This window comes from Gallus gallus, chromosome 19 (genome assembly GCF_016699485.2).
Source record: "Gallus gallus isolate bGalGal1 chromosome 19, bGalGal1.mat.broiler.GRCg7b, whole genome shotgun sequence".
Classification (NCBI taxonomy): Eukaryota; Metazoa; Chordata; class Aves; order Galliformes; family Phasianidae; genus Gallus; species Gallus gallus.
In genome coordinates this window covers 1503760-1520379 of record NC_052550.1, presented here as the reverse complement: position 1 = coordinate 1520379, position 16620 = coordinate 1503760, and the positions used below count along the sequence as shown (strand labels likewise).

Sequence of the window (16620 nt, the reverse complement as noted above, 5' to 3'; positions counted from 1 at the left end):
AGACGTGTGTATTTTTTCCCTTACACAAAAAAGACCACAAACACCTTTTTGGAGGTCTTGGGGCACTCACACAGTTAAAGATTTGGTGCCTGCAGGCAATGCCCAGAGCAGTTCCCACACTGCGGGGCTGGATTTTTGGGGTACCCACTCTTCATGGAGCTCTATGCAAAGCCAACGGAAGCATTTCCATGGGCTGAAGGACTGTGGAATGGTACAGTTATCCCAGAACCTGACTATGAGGGGAGCTCCTGACCTCTCTGCTTCTCCATCAAATACCTGGCTCATAAGAACGACTTCCCCAGGGAGTGTCTGTGCTTACTGGCAGCTCCAGGGAGGCCAGGCTCACAGTGGGGTCTTGAAGGCCCCATTGGTTTGGTAGGAGGGGTTGGTGCTTCCTTCTCTCCCTGTTGTTCAGTGGGATGGGGCTCACAAGGTGCAACGGAGGCAATAAAACAACCATGACTGCTCCTCTGTAGTGTGTGAGCGTAGTCCTCACATCCCCCCACATATATCACAAACCTCTGCAGCTTCACCAAACTTTTGCTCTGACGACCAAATACTGGAATCCACTCCCGAATTTCCAGGGTTATTTTTATCACACGCCATGAGACCAGGAACAAATTTTAAAGGAGTTTCAAAGACTTTTACAAAACTCCACCCATCCAGCCTGGACAGTGCCAGAGGGCAGCAACAGACTGCAGGAATGCTCATATCCAGTTTTGATCTTTTGACTCACATAACTTGGTAGCAGCCCAAGTCTATTAGCAAGCAAAGGCTTTTGGGTGACCAATGAAATGAGCAGCAATCTCAGAGGAAACCACACATTCAATCCACTGGCAAGAAACACACAGCACTGTGGCTTGGGAGACTTTCAACACTCGCCATAACAGCCTGAGCTGCCCTTGCTTTTCCAGAAAGGTCTAATTCTGCTTAAAATCACAATGCACAACAGATGCACAGCAGCTCCTGCAGCCAAACCCACCTCTCTTCCAACACTCAAAACCATCAAACCACCCCAGCAGCACATGTAAACCTTGCACTGGCACAGAACAAGACTCATCAGCCCAGGACCTGAATTCACCATAGAAACACTGACTGGATGCAACAGAGGATAGTGATGTACAGCATGCAGTGAGGGGGACCCAAGTAACATTTACATGAGCATTCACTTTTAGGAAAACACCCTGTGCTTTCAACACCATGTTTTCAACACCAACAAACCACTTCCGTGAGCTACTGATAGTTGGATAAAGTTGCACTGCAAAAGTCACCACTTACCTGCCAGAATATGCTGTCTATTGTGTTACCCAGGAAGCCGTCTCTGCCTTCCGATGATACCAGCTTAGGTCCCAGAATAGTCATAAATTCATCAAAATCAACCTGGCCATCCCCTGGAATGAAAGAAAATGATCAGTGTTTTCACCCAATTACCACTTAGTACTGATGTCCAACAGGCCGCCCTGGATCTGCAGCACATCATGAACCCATACGTGCATGATGGCTACATCAGCTTCACGGTGCGTGCAGACCCAAATTTGCTCTGATCCCAGTGAACGGTCCACACTGCAGCACACCTGAAGATGGGAGCAGATGATGCACAAATTGAGATGAACAGACCGTTCTCCAGCCCTGGCGAGTTTACAAGCAAGTCACATCTCAAAACCCCACCATTTCTGCCATTAGCACTACCAGGGCTCTTCCTCTAAAGAGCTGCTAAAGAGCCAGGTCTCTGTAAAGCTTTTACAAGGCCAACCCCATCCTCCAGAGGAAGGGAGTGCACACAGAGGGAAGAGCCAGACTATTACGAATCCACCAGGCATTTCATTTCAGCTTTCCATCAGCATCTGTCTCTTAAAAGCCCCGTGTGCTCAGCATGCAGAGCAAGCAGAGGAGACACAGCTTCAGTGCCATTAGCGGGGAGAGGAGACTGCTCCTGCCATTAATGAACTGAGCCTATGCAGTCCCGAGCCCCAGCAGTACATTGTATGTTTTGTAAATGAGGCATGTGGCTGTCTGAAGTACAGCCAAGCGTTATATCAAATATAGCCTTTCCCTTGTAGAACTTCTGTGACGCTTAATGAAAATAGCAACCAAAAAAAAAAAAAAAAAAAAAGGGAAATTCGTGCCTGTTGAAGCTAATAGGGTAGTTCAATGCCCATATACCTCTCGTTTCTCCATCTCTCCCTAGACATATCCTTCCATGTACTATCAGACCAGTTGATCATAGAATCACAGAATGGCCTGGGTTGAAAAGGAACACAATGATCATCCGGTTCCAACCCCCTGCTACGTGCAGGGTCGCCAACCACCAGCCCAGGCTGCCACATCCAGCCTGGCCTTGAATGCCTCCAGGGATGGGGCATCCACAGCCTCCTTGGGCACCCTGTTCCAGTGAGATAGGTATGGGTGGATAAAGATATGGGCAGATTTATTAGCTCACCTTCAAGTCTGGAAGCAGAACCACCAACCATAGGACTTCTCAGGGTTGTTGTTGTTTTTTTTTAACTTAAATTCAGCTGGAACCGACTGGATTCACCTCTCCATGCAGTTACCGTTCCAAATTACCAGGTGTGAAATGTGTCTAAAACCATCAGACCAAAGCAGATCAATGCGAGGGCTACTATTAAAATGTCACTATTGACTGCAGCACCTGCAGCAGCCCCGTGTGACAGCCTCACCGCGTGCAGCGCATGCTGCTCGCTGTCTGTCCCTTTTATTATATTTCATATGCTTGATCTGAGCAGACGCACCGCTGATTGAAACCTCTCTGTGTCCTTAACTTCGCAGAAACACAGTGTGAAAATAAGCAGAGTCAAAGCACTCCTTTGCCAGAACAGGGGTATCTACTCACTGAAAGGCTCGGTCCGTAATTTAGTGGAGACAAGAGTGAATATCCAGCAATGGGAGCTATGAAAAAGAAAAACCCAGCAGGGATTCAGAATAGCTTTGATCCTCTAACACTCAAGAAGACCCCATCCAACCGCTGGAGTTGCTCAGAGCTCCAGGGCTCTGCAGGGCTGAGCACTGCACGATGGAGCTCATTTTTGGGGCAGGTTATTAAGCAGAAAAGGAAAGGGGTTGGGACCCCATCACTTGGAAAGCCGTTCTTTAAAACATTTATGGGCTCTGAGAAGCTGCGCTCCTTCTGCTTCCCCATGGGAGACTTCAGTTGATGACATCAAGTCGGATTGCATCAGTCACAGCACGGTGGATCATTTTGGGAAAGGTAATGCAAGGTGACAGTGGGTTCGGGGCAATTTGCATTGCAGCGCATCACTTCAAGGCAAAGGCAGTAAGAAAAACGTACACTACGATGCAAATTGGGTCGAAGAAATTAGCCAGATTAGCAAGAAAACAATTTGCATTTTGAAGAGATCCCATTACCTGCCCGTGCATATATTAGGTCTATCCATACCTGACCCCGAATTATTGAGTGACTCAGTTGGAGTTTTCTACAATGTCACTCCATGCACAGAGGAGAGGGAGGACTCAGTCCTACATGTGACTCAGAGGAAGCAGGTGCCAGGTCCTGGGCTCTGCAGCTGGCTCAAAACAAGGCTCTGGGCAAACCCTTGCTCATGACTTCCCTGTGCCTTTGCCAGGGATCATAACTAACTTCACAGGGTTTAATTATCAGCTTAATTATAGCACTTCCCATAACCTCAGAAGAAAGATGCCATCACAAATGCATTATTCCCTTATTGACTGCTTTTTCAATTAAAACTGCTAACTAGCAAGGAAACAAGACCCCATAACATTCTCCCTGGCAGAGATATCCCCTTAGTGTTAATTTTAAGCTGCAGAAAGCAAACCTTCCCACCATCAGTATCTCAGGAGACCGCAGCACCAGAATATCAAGAAAGAGAACTCACGATTTTGGCTGAAAATTCCTTTCATAATATTCAACAGCCAGAAGAAAACATCGTAAAAAACAGCACATAGGCTTTAAATCTGCATGGCTGAAAGGTGAAGATGCATAGGTTGCTCTTCATAACCACATAATGCCCTATACCCAAACTCCTACAGGACCTGTAGGCATTCAGGACACCCACCACCTCCTGGGTGCATACAGCCTGAGATTTGCTATGGTGTACACTTAATAGATGCTCTCCTCTCCCTCTAAGTCGCAGTCACACGGTGCACTATAAGCTGAAGTTCCATGCACACACTGAGCACCTGTTCCAGGATCTGCATTGGAGGCCAATCATCCCCGTGTTTGGCTTTCCTGTGCCTACAGATGTGGTTTATATTCGGAGTGAGCGACGCGTAGCTTATTCAGAAATGAACTTTGGGTTGGTTCTAAGGGCTGCAAGGAAAGGAGGAAGATGCCAGGCCAGAGCTGTTCTCACATCCCCTGGTTCCTTCCCACAGACCAGCCAGCAAACCTCAAATGCTGCCACTGTGGCAACACTGCAGTCCCGATCCCTCTGTGCAGGTCCCCAAGCTACCTCCCCCTGATGGTCACTACAGGGGTGACCTTGGCACAACACCAGAGCTCAGCTTCACCTTGCTTTTTAAACCACCTAACCCGTTTCCTTATTTACATACAGCTATGCCCTAATATTCCTCTTTCTGCCTAATGCTTCCACTTAATCCCAGCATTAATGCCACCGTGCAAGAGGGGGGTTAGCAATCATGTGCCCGAACCCTGCATGACTAAAAATATGACTCAGAACATTGCTGGCCGCACCGTCAGAGATGAATTAGATCTGCTTATCATTACCAGCCTGTTTGCGTTGGCTGGGCGCTAAGTACTTCCAGATACCCACAAAGGTTGACTTGCTGTGAGGCAACGTCTCCGTTCTGCCAAAAAAAAACCCAGGCAGCTGTGATAATAGAAAGGAGTAGCAACTAGATGCACTGCCAACAGCCCTGAAGCAATCCTCCAAGCCTGGCTAATTACTCCATGAGATGCTTGAAGGTACCCCGAGATGTCTTTGTGTCCTCCAGAACCTCTCTGACCACCCCGTGACCATGCATAGACAGCATGACGACCCAGACCTGCTGCCTGCTCAGCACTTGCACCAACGCTGTAGTGCTAAATGTTGGCTCACTGGGTGCAGAAAGGCCCTGGGTTAAGTTCAGATTGAAACACCTAGACACCTAGGGGGAACCCCAAGGTCCAGCACCCACCAAAGACAACCATGAAGCAGCAGTTGAGAGCAGCATGGAGCTGGGAAACACAGCTCTTCCAGCCACTGCAGCCCAAGGGAAGGTGCTTTGGACTCAAGTGCCCCAAGGAAGGGGTGTCTGAAACTGAGAAATGGGCTCTGTGCCTTCAATCCCAACCCATTTGTATTGGTGTGGTGCTGTTAGATCTCCTGGCCAAGGAGAAGTCAAGTCACCACCATTCGCTGGAGATGCTGAGCTTCACTGGTTGCCTGCAGATGTCCCTGCCAGAGCTCTGCTGACTTGAAGATGCAATTAAATGCTGAGCAGAGCAGCAGTGTGAACCCCTGTGCCCTGCATCCCATGGGAGAGCCCCGACCCTCTGCCTTCACCACCTCTGTCTGTCTGAAGGTCCCCGGCTGGGGTGGCTCCCTTGGAGGGAGCAATGAAATATTTATTGGGCTGAGAGAAAGGCAGCGGGAGAGGTGAAAGGAAAAGAGAGAGAAAAAATGTACATGGACTGCACTACCCGTACACAAGGGCAGAAAAGAAACTTGCATTGCTTTCAGAGCCTCCTGCTATAAAGACCTTGCACCTGAGTGCTTCCTAAAGAAATCATCACCCCAGCCTGGCTCAGGATAACCGGGTTCTTCCTCTTCCTGCACAGTGTCCCGCCACGGCACCAGAGTGACGCATGCATTTAAATGGAGATGAGGATGTGCTGTGTGTAGACTGATAAGTATTCACACTTTTTTTTCTTGCATTTGACCTCCAGAGCGCAGCTAGGTGATATATTTAAAGTTAATGAGCTAGTCACTTGCAGCTCAGGTCCCGGGCGTGCACAACACTCCTGTTTATTTTTATTCTCATAACAGCTAGCTGCAGTGACTCCATCCCACTCCGTGTCATTGCATGTGCCCATAAGGTAACCTGGGCACTGATAACACAGGCAGGTGCTGGCTGTTGCAAAGGTGTGCACAGAGCAGCTCCGGCCACAGATGAATATTTTGGTTTCTGAGATGTTCAGAACAGAGAACAGCCTGACACCAACACGACCCAAAGACTGCCTCCCGCATTACAGCCTCAATCCATAACTTAACCACAGCTGGAAAAAGTCCTTCACTTACGACTTTGAAAGCAGTTTTAAGAAAAGACATCCGTGAGCCTGGCTGAGAAGAAGGGATAAAGGCACACTCCGGTGACTGCTCTGCAGTGGGGAAACTGAGGCACAAAGCATCACCCACCCCATCACTGCCAGGAAGGAGGCTCTGGCAGAGCCAGGTGGGTGACCTCCCTCATCTGACCATCCACGGGCATGGGACATGCCAGCTCTCTGCAGGATAGAGAAGTGTGACATCTATTTCCTGTCTACAATCCCCAGAGAGGTTTGTAGAGGCTCTCTGATATTCCCTAATAAGGAACACACATAAAATACCCTTCCTAGTTCCTCTTGTGCCTTGGCGACAGTGGGAGCATGTTGACAGGCCACTCTTACTGCTCACCAGCTCTGCCCATCGTCATGATAGCTTTATTGAGGGGTTTTGGAGGAAATACTTTGCCAAAGCTGAAGACTGAAGAAAGGAGAGAAACACCTCCACTAGAGCCCACTCTGTTCCTTAAGGACACCTTAAGGCCCTGGATGGGGCCCTAGGCTGCCTGATCTGGCAGGGGGCAACCAGCCCACAGCACAATGTGGGGCTGGGGGGGACGTGACATCCCTTCCAACTCAAACCATTCTATGGTTCTATGATATTACCTGCCTGCATTTGCCCAAGGAGAACCCATCCTGCAGAGACAGTGACCCAGAAGGATGGACGCCTATTGCGTCTCCTGCCCCATTGCAAGCACAAACAGGCCACCTGGTGCCTAAAAATCCAAAACTAGCGACTCCAACTACAAAAAATAAAAACATCCGTCAGCCCCCAGGTGAATAACATGTCAGCATTGTGTGGTCCTGGGAAGCCCTGGGATGACCCAGTGGCTACAGAACTGCTGATGCTACAATCATAAGGATCAAGAGGAGCAAAATCACACCCCAGCAGGCTTTGTCACTAGGTGAGCTCTGTGTGCATCATAGCATCCATCAGACGGCTCCACACAGCACTGAGATGGCCAGCAACGAGTCAAGACTCGTTAAATTGAGGGAATGTTGTGCTCCCTGCTGCACACACATGTGCTGCGCCGAAGGCACAACTTGCTATTGCTCACGAACCCATTCTCAGTGCTAAGCTGCAAATCTGACCAGCTGTACCAGCAACAATAACTTCTCTTTGTTCTTTGCAGTGAGAATACTTAATGTGATAATCTCCACTTTACAAATCAGAGAGGACATGGAGTTAGTGGCCACTATAAATACAGCCAGGTCTCATCACATCCGTCTCGCCCAAAAAGGCCCCCTTGTTGGTCTTTGTAGGCCCCAGCTCACTGTGAAGGATGAGCCTGTGGAAATGGTGCTGGACTGCTTCTCACATAGCAAAATCAGAGGCTTCTGAGCACACAAGGCAAGCCCGAAATCTGCAACAGAGTCTGACCATTTTTTCTCTATGAAGTCTGCAGTGTCATATTGAAATGGTTCAACACAGTGAATGAGCCACGGCAAGAAAACCACCAAAAAAGGCAAAAGTAAGTTAAAAAATATTTCATTTTTGCAGCATCAGTGTACCACACAGGGCAGTACAAGCCAATCTGATCAGGCACACATCTGTCAGCAAGCAAATCTGCTCCCCTTCCAACCCCAACCCAACAGCAATGAGAGCTTTTAGGGGGACTCGTGGTACACCAACACCATCCCTGGAGGCCACCGAGAGTCACCATGGAGAGCTCCACAAAGAGCCCTCCTGGACTGCTTAGGGAATACTCCAAATTTTAATTTGGGATTAACATTCATTTTAATTGCTGAAGAGGAAGCTGCAGGAGGTGCTGGATTTTTGCTGTTCCCACTGACATATCACACAATGCGACAAAAAGGTAGCAGGTAGCTCGCTTGTACACTGATAAAGCTGACTTGTCTTCTGCTTGATCAAAGTATTTCCTATTTGTACAATAACAAACAATTTGACACACTGGATAGTTTTTTTTGTTGTTGTTGTTAGCCTGAAGTTATTCTCCCAGGGTACTGAAAACCAGCTGCTCCTCTAATTAGTGCACTGAGTGCTTATTTTATTCTGTGGATGAAAGTGTCTGATGTTGTAACGAAACAGTTTGACACTTAAGTCACACATTCATCTATTTTATTGCTAAAGTCTGCTTAAAGAGTAGGCATCTTGAATAAGGCAACACATTTAATGTGCCATTTCTCTGCATTTTTTATTAGCATTACTGCCAATAGGAAGAATATGAAAAAAAAATTATTTTGCCAGCAAATAAATATTTAAAATATTCTGCTTTCCACCAAATGACAGAACATTTCAGGTCATTCTCTGGATTGCAGACAGAAACGTACGTACCTCTCAGAGTCTGCAGTGTTTATATCCATGCAATACCTCATTATGTCTAAGGATGAAGAAAATCAAGGATATAAACTAAGGTAAAACCCGACCTCTATTTCCAGGCATAAAATAAAACACGATGTCTCCATAAGGCACAACCACTGGAGAGATGCCCACCTATCCCTAACAGCCTTCTGATGGCAAATAGTCACACACCACCTCTAATAGGATGTAAGCAAAGCTCTGGTCTGATGTGAATCATGCTTGGAGCAATGGAAACACCATCCCTCCAATGCCTTCCCCAAGAGAGAATTGCTTTGAACAACCCTTTGCCTTCTGTTTGATTTTGGTACTTTTATCCCTTCCATCACAGCAACGCTACAGCACCTGCCAGTAGTTCATGAAAGGGGATTTCTGTTGATTTATACGCTTTCTCTGGAGACCTTGAAATATTCCAAGTGTATTCTCGTTTTTCACCATAATCCAGTTTTTGTTCCAACTGAACTATTTCTCCCAGTGGCAGCTGCGGTTCCCCCCATCTGGCTGGAGCAACCCTTACAGAACAGCGAGGGAGGAGGAAGGCAGAGAAGGCACTTTCTGGAAACACACTGGATACCACAACAGCAGAGTATCCAATGCATTTCCAAAAAGTGAACGTGCATCATGGCATCAAAGCCCAATGAATGAGTAACCCAAGTGCTCCACTGTCTTTATGGCACAGGACAGCTGTATTCTCACGGTTCCCATGGGCAGGACTCCCCTCTGCTCCTCCTGGAGGACATTCAGAAGTTGTTGAGCATCTTTGGCATCACCCCACCAACAATCCTCACGGGCAAACCCACTCATTACTCTCATTTCCACCCATCACTGCCAGGGCTGGGACACAGCTCAACACCACATCCATGTTTCATGGAACCTGCAATCCTCGAAAGGAAATTATCCTTCGGGAGTTTGTTGGCACTCTGAAAATATTGCTGGGGAAGCAGAGGATGCTGCCACCTGTCCCCTGTGCAATCAAAGCTGAGAAGGAAAAGGAGAAGCAGAAGAACAAGGAAAAAAAAAAGGCTTCTTTTCCACCTGGAGACAGCAGTGAGTATAGCAGAGGCGTAACCAACCATAATAAAGCAGAACACAATTTTAAAAAGTCTTCAAGCGGTGACCAAAGTGAATAATTCATTACACAAAGACAAAGGACAGATAATCAGACACCCAACACACGTCCCATTTTCTAACCAACTCAATGCGTTATGAAATGCAGCTCCATTTCTGCTCTGGAGCTTCACCGACAGCCCCAGACAGCACTGTCCATGGGCAGCTCTGGAGCTGAGCCCCGCGTTAATTACTGAGCTGGGCGAGATCCCTTCTGGCAGGAGGTGACATACAGGTGTGAAACGCTCCTGTTCTATTAGCTATGCATGCCCATAAAAGCACTCCAGCACATTGCAAGGTGCTTTGTCCACCCAGCTCCCATCATTTTGCCGCCCCACATCCTGACCCAGACAGGCTGAGCCTCCTCCTTCCTGCAGAGCACGGGGTGTGCAAGGAAACCCAGACTCAGAGCAGCTCTAATTGCTCAGTATTAGAATACCATCAGTTAAAAAACACCCGGCATACACCCTGCCATCCTGCAAGGCAAACGTGATCCCAAGGTAATACCTGATGAAAACCACATGCTTGCAACTAGGTCTGGTCAGAGTGGTTCGCATGAAATACAAAGTGCTGCCAATTGTATTACCTCATTATTAGCAGACACTGGCAGCAGCCCTGCATGGAGATCGGCCGTCTGGCTGCACGACCTGCCTGCACCTCATAACTTACGTGGGGTGTGCAGGAGGACGGCTGCCCCTCTCCTGGTTCTACTGCCCATGGGACTCTGTGAAGGGGAGGAAAAGCTCTGCAGCCTTAAAGTGGAGTATATGGGGTCAGGCTGTCCTTGGGAGCGTGGGGTATGTGTGACACCCCAGGGCTCGCTGTGTTCAGGCCCTGCTACTGACTGATGTTCACATGTAGTGTGCAAGGAAGGAGGGAGCTGTTGCTGGTTCTCACTGTGAAATCACAGCAAAAATCCAGACAAGTCAAGATAAAAATCCAAGACAACCCACCAGAGAGAAAGCAGTCATAAGCCACGTAATATTAATCCAAGAAGAACAGTATTAATTCAACTTACAGGCAAGGTAAATCTTCCACATAACATTCCCCTATTCGCTCAGTGCCTAAGGAATTTCCCACTCCCCGATGCTGTCTTAATGTCTGGCCCACTCAGCCTCCCCATGTCAGAGATTTGTGTCCTGGTCCCTAAGCTCCTGCTCCAGGCACTGCAGCAGCAGGTAAATGGGACGCAGACCTGAAGCAGCACCCCATCATCCCCACACTGCGTCCTTGGAGGAGAGAGAGGGGATCACCCCCACCTTGGCAGGAAGCATGCTGAGCTTTCTGAAGGCCCTCGGACAGGAATTCAACACCTTCCATCTGCAGCCCATTACTCCGCACTGTAACTCCACCTCTCGGTTACAGGTCCCGGAGTGCAGCAGGAAGGGAGCCAAAGTCTCAAGTCTGTGAGATCGAGAGTTAGGGAATAGCTGGAGATGAATCAGGATGGAGAGCCAAGTGCACAGCACTCTTTTTCCAAAAAAGCACAGAGTTGCAGTAAAAGACCCCATGAAGTGGCGCCGCGCTGAGTCTGGCCTTTGTGAAGCCTAAAGAGAAGTCGCCAGGTCTGCTAGGAAAGGCCATAGCACAACAAGGTGCAAACAACAACGTCTGGGGAAAATGCTTTAAGAAGCGATGGACTTTTATTTCTTTTCTTTCAGGAAAGACTGCCTCCAATACCGACCATCTCCATCCGCTGGGGTGCATCTCCCTGCAGGAGAGCCTCTGAATGCCCTCAAGAAGGTTATTACCACTCCCTGCCTGATGAACACAGTGGTACCCTGCATCCCCCAGGGGCATTCTGCTCCTATGTCCCCAGGGATGTCACAGCTGTCACCACCTCCCAGGGGCTCTGTTCCTAGTGGTCCCCCGAGGATGCTGGTGTCACATCAACACACCCAGCACTCCCCTTCAGGCCAGGCCTGCATCTCGTTTGGTGTAACTTCATCTCCTTTTGCTCCATGCTTTCACCCTGCTGTATCACAGAGGAAGAAGGCTGGATCCGCATCCCAGCTCCCTGCACCAGGACAGCATCCCTCCTGCTCTGACCAAGGACGTTTTAAAGGCAGCCCGCTCGTTGTGCTCTGCTCTGATTGTAGCTTTGCGGCAGTTAACAAGTCCCCCCTGGCTCTGGCATCCTGATGCTGCATTTCTCTGTTCCCGTTAATGGTGGGTTCTGTTTCTTTTATTACCTCTTGGTAATCGTTTGAGGAGCTCTCACAGCAGGACGTTAGTCAAATCATTCCACCCTTCTAAACTTCTCCATCAAAACCCAGCAACATTTCATTACGGCACAGCACTGCTCCCATCCACAGCATCTTTCACTTGCAAGAAGCAGTGAGCACCCCAGGACCATGCTGCTTGCCAGGTGCCCAAGTCACATCCCAGTAAGCATCACTGGGCCAGAAACAAGCAGAGAAAAGACTGCAATAGCCTCAACAGAAATACCAGTTGCCAGACAGGTTGCCAGAGCTGGTCTGTGTTCACCTAGCTGTATGAATTGGTCAACAAGAGGATGCACTATCTCCCTTGCATGGGCTGTGCCAGGGGAGGTTCAGGTTGGATATTAAGAACTATTTCTCTTCAGAAAGAGTGGTGATGCAGTGGCACAGCTGCCCAGGGAGGTGATGGGGTCACCATCCCTGGAGGTGTTCCATTGCTGTGGAGATGTGGCACTGAGGGACGTGGTCAGTAGGCATGGTGGGGTGGGCTGGGGTTGGACTAGATCATCTCAGAGGTCTTTCCCAACCTTACTGATTCTATGATTCAGCAATCTCACAGCGTTCCTTCAAGACCTTCCTCGGTGACCATGAACACCCTGAGCTGCAGTGCTCAAGGAGAGCTCCCCACACTGTAAGAGGAGACCCAGCAGTGAGGACTCACCGTCCATGTCCAGGCGCTGCATGATGATTGCCAGCTCCACCTCGCTGGGCATGTACCCCAACGAGCGCATGGCCATGCCCAGCTCCTGCTTGGAGATAAAGCCATTCCCATCCCTGTCCAGCACCCGGAAAGCTTCGCGGATTTCTGCAAGGGAGAGGAAAGGAAAGAAGAGTTATTATGGAGGCAGACATCCTCGTCAATGTATCTGTGCATAGGGGATGAAGAAGCAGCATATATTGCCTTTCCTAATGTGAATGTGGCCTATTTGATAATTCCAAGTCAATGTAATAATATGTAATGCAATGATATGCTCACCGAAGCATATACTCACACCTCTGTATGCAGGTAGATATGTACAACAGCATAAACACTCACATTATTTTCTCTGCTAAGCATCACTGCAAAATTCAGTATTCATTACAGATGGATCTCCCTCCCTTCTGCAGCATCTACCCTGAAAGCCATCCTGCTCCACTGGAAAGCACTGCCCTGCCCTGGGGCTCCTCCAGCAGCCCTGCCCCACACCTCTCAGCACGCCTGCAAGGCAGATAGCATTACTCCAGGTCTTACCAGGCTCTGACTTTTTTCCAGCAGAACTGCAGAACAGCAGCAGTTGGGTGCATCCCCTGCGGGGTGCGGTGCTCTGCAATCAGTTCTCCAAGCACCGCAAATGCGGGTGCATGTCTTTTAAACCAAACCTAGGCAACTTCCATCTCTCCCTCTTCTCCCCGGCTCCTCTCTAATTTACAACTGTTTTACAGCAATAAACAGCCTCGGATCAATAAAAATGCTGACGGCGTCAAGGGAATCACTTCCATCATTCTCCCGCAGCCTGGCTCAGCTTCTGACATCTGACTTTGGTTTGCTTTTTAATTCTGGCATATCCCCCCTTTGGCATTAACACCCCCTGGTGCAGCCCAGCTCCCAGCCGTGCTCCTCACAGCCTTCTCTGCTTGAAGCCCACCACCGAGCTCCCCAGGTGAAGTGGTTCTGATTGGTGAATGCCAAAAAAACCCATGTCAACACGTTGGCCAAATGGGAGCAGATATGCCTGGGAGGATTTGGTTGGAGGTGGGGAGAGAAAGAGGGACTGATTTGTTAGTTAAATGCATCACTCTGCGAGGAGGAAAAACACAAGATGCCTTATTATCACATCCTTGGGAAGATAATCAACAATTAATTGGTTTGGTAACCACACGTTAGTCACCCCTTGGTGACCTTTGCTGCACTATATTCACTCTGCTCATTCAGGACATTGTTAGTTCACCTACATTGGGCGCTGTCTGCCCAAAAGAGCAGCTCCTTGGTCCTGCCATGGACTGCACCACCTCTCCCTCTGTCCTCTGCTCCGTGGGAGAAGATAACCATAGATCATAGAATCATTAAGGTTGGAAAAGACCTCTAAGATCATCCAGTCCAACCCCAAACCACCCCACCATGCCCATAACCACTTCCCCCAGTGCCACATCCCTACGGCTCTGGAACACCTCCAGGGATGGTGACCCAACACCTCTCTGGGCAGCTGTGCCACTGCAGCACCACTCTTTCTGAGAAGAAATTTTCCCTAAGGGAGGGATGCTCTTTATTCCCCCTGGGAAAGAGCGGGGAGCATCCCAGTGCACCAAGAAATGTTTTGGTGATGACTTTGCTAATGAGTTATCTAAAACTTTATAATTCAAAGGTTGTTCTTAAACCACCTCCCATCAAACTTCAGCACCTCCCTTGTTGAGGTGCCTGGCACCTCTGTGACCTCCTGCTTCATCTTCACTATGGCTGAGGTTATCAGGACGAGATGTGATCAGTTTTTAACCCAGCCGAAGAGCTCACCAATGCACAAAGGGCAGATCCTACTGATTTCAGCAACTCTTGTGCCAGATCTGTAACACCTACACTATGGGTGCAGCTACATATCAGCTCTGGCTTCCCTAGACTGAATCACTTCCCTGGATCCACCTTATCTAAGTGGCATGGAGAGGTGGTGGGGCTTCTCCGAGCCGACACAGCTTGAAGTGCTGGGATGGAACTCAGAGCCTTTGGAGTAGGAACAAATCCCATCAGACACTGCCAGCTGTAGTGAAATCTATTTTCATATGATGTGCTGAAAGCTAAAGTGCAGTAAATATTACTTCAAAATCAATTATTTTTAAAATAAACTTTTGACAGCTGAAGACATAAACTAAAAATACTGCAGGGAGCCGAGGAAATGTTTTAGAACATAAAACATGAGTCTACCTTCAGAAAAGTTTAGACTGATCCAAATTATACAAATAAATTACATCAGTACTGAGGCTTCACAGCAGGGCATCTGAGTGCCAGTCCAGCAAACCTCTCCAGATACACTGATTTCAGAAGGTGCACAACAGCACAACATCTGAACCTCAACTGGAGGACTAAAGGTCCCCCACCTGAGTTCCAGCTCTGCTCCACGCCTTTCAGATAAGTGAACCTGTGATCAAGCCCGAAACATCCTTCATGCACTGACACCCGACCCCAAACGGAGCTTTTTCCACTCCCAGCCTATAAATACTGCTTGTGCAGAGGTATATTAGCAGTGCTATTTATAGGCTGAACACACTGTACACGTAGCAGCTACGACCTCAGCCAGTGCTTCCTCTTTATCTTTGTATGTACCACCACCTCCTTATCAGCTCTTCATTACAGCGATTCCTTCCCCTCCGACATGCTGAGCATCCTCCCCAAGCACAGCCCTGCCAGCACTACCCCAATGCCATCCCAAACAGTGCTTCGTGAACCCATGGCACCCTGGCTGGCCCTCACCTTCATTTCCAGCTGTTAAATTTCATTACCCAAAGCTAAAAATACATCAGCACTTTCCCCATATGACTTTTCCAAATAAGTCGCCATGGCAACTGATGCTCCTGGCTCAGAACTGGGCATGGATGCATCCATGGAGTGAATCTCTCAACAGAGATGCTGCCCGGGCTTGGGAGAAAGTTTGACCTGCTCTGCATGGGGATGTTTTACCCCGACTGAGAAAAACAAAGCCCTGTTTTGCCTTTTAAAGGAAAAGTAAGGGAGTAAGTTCCACAGCGATGCTGCCTCAGCAGCTCTGCATTGGCCCCAGCACACATACCTGGATTACACCTCCATTGGGGCATCAATAAGCACTGAGTTGTCAGGACAAAAAGCCTGCCTGTGCAAAGGGGCCAGATCTGGGAGCAGAAGGTCCATGGGGCAAAGGCAGGCGTGGGGTGCCATCCCTGCTGGGATCTGTGACAGTCACCCAATGATGGGAAGAACCAGACTCCTTTCCAGCTTTGTTAGGCATTAACCAGGAAATGCTCCCATCCCAATCCAAAGGGAACAAAGAAAGCCTGCAGCTGGGGTCAGACCTGACACACAGCCTAGCAACTCATTAACTCTCTTCATCTGCATCCAGAAAGACCCAAAGATTCATCCTCACCCACCCACTCCCCTTCATAAGAGCTTTCCACAATCACAGCTGCTTCAGGTGCATGAGAGCCGACCTTGTGCTCTGCCCCCAACTTCCCCAGCTCATCCGATCCTCAAGTTCAGCAGCAGGTTTATTGGTTTATTTGCTGATGATTTGCCTGAGACTGGTAACTAGAGGCAACCATCATTATATTTTGTTTTGCTTCCCAAGTGAGGATGAATCATGATGCTCCAAGAGATAAATTCAGCCAGAGCCACCAGTGTCCACCAGCCACCCTCAGGCACTGCAGATGGTTCCAGTTCACTTCACTGGGTATAAATGCCACCCTAATAAATGCTGTAATTGCACTGTAACTACCACACCCTAAGTACACAGCAATTACTACCAGAACCCTATATGGTTATTTTCATTAGGATGACAAGAGGAGGAATACCACCACCGTACATCTTGCCAGTCGTCTCATTCGCTTAATTGCAAGTTTGGGTACCAAAGTACAAACTGAATGATCCAAAAGCTGCAAATAGCATGTCCTTGAGTGAAGTGTTAAGTGAGACTTGTAACTACTATGCCTGTTTGAAAAAATGGAAAGTTCCATCCCTCCATCTGCTATTCTTACACTCCTATTTTGCTGCAAAC

The 16620-nt window shown here is 48.5% G+C and overlaps 1 protein-coding gene across 5 annotated transcripts in view; it reads right to left on the bottom strand.

Moving 5' to 3' along the window:
* Positions 1 to 16620, bottom strand: part of CALN1 (calneuron 1) — a 128877-nt gene that overhangs the window by 48697 nt on the left and 63560 nt on the right. For all 5 annotated transcript variants that reach the window (XM_015295940.4, XM_015295942.4, XM_004946429.5 and 2 more), the window contains 2 exons: positions 12570 to 12713; positions 1279 to 1391 (listed from right to left, as the gene is read on the bottom strand). In XM_015295940.4, coding sequence (XP_015151426.2) covers positions 1279 to 1391; positions 12570 to 12713 — 257 coding nt within the window. The remainder of the gene's footprint in view (positions 1 to 1278; positions 1392 to 12569; positions 12714 to 16620) is intronic.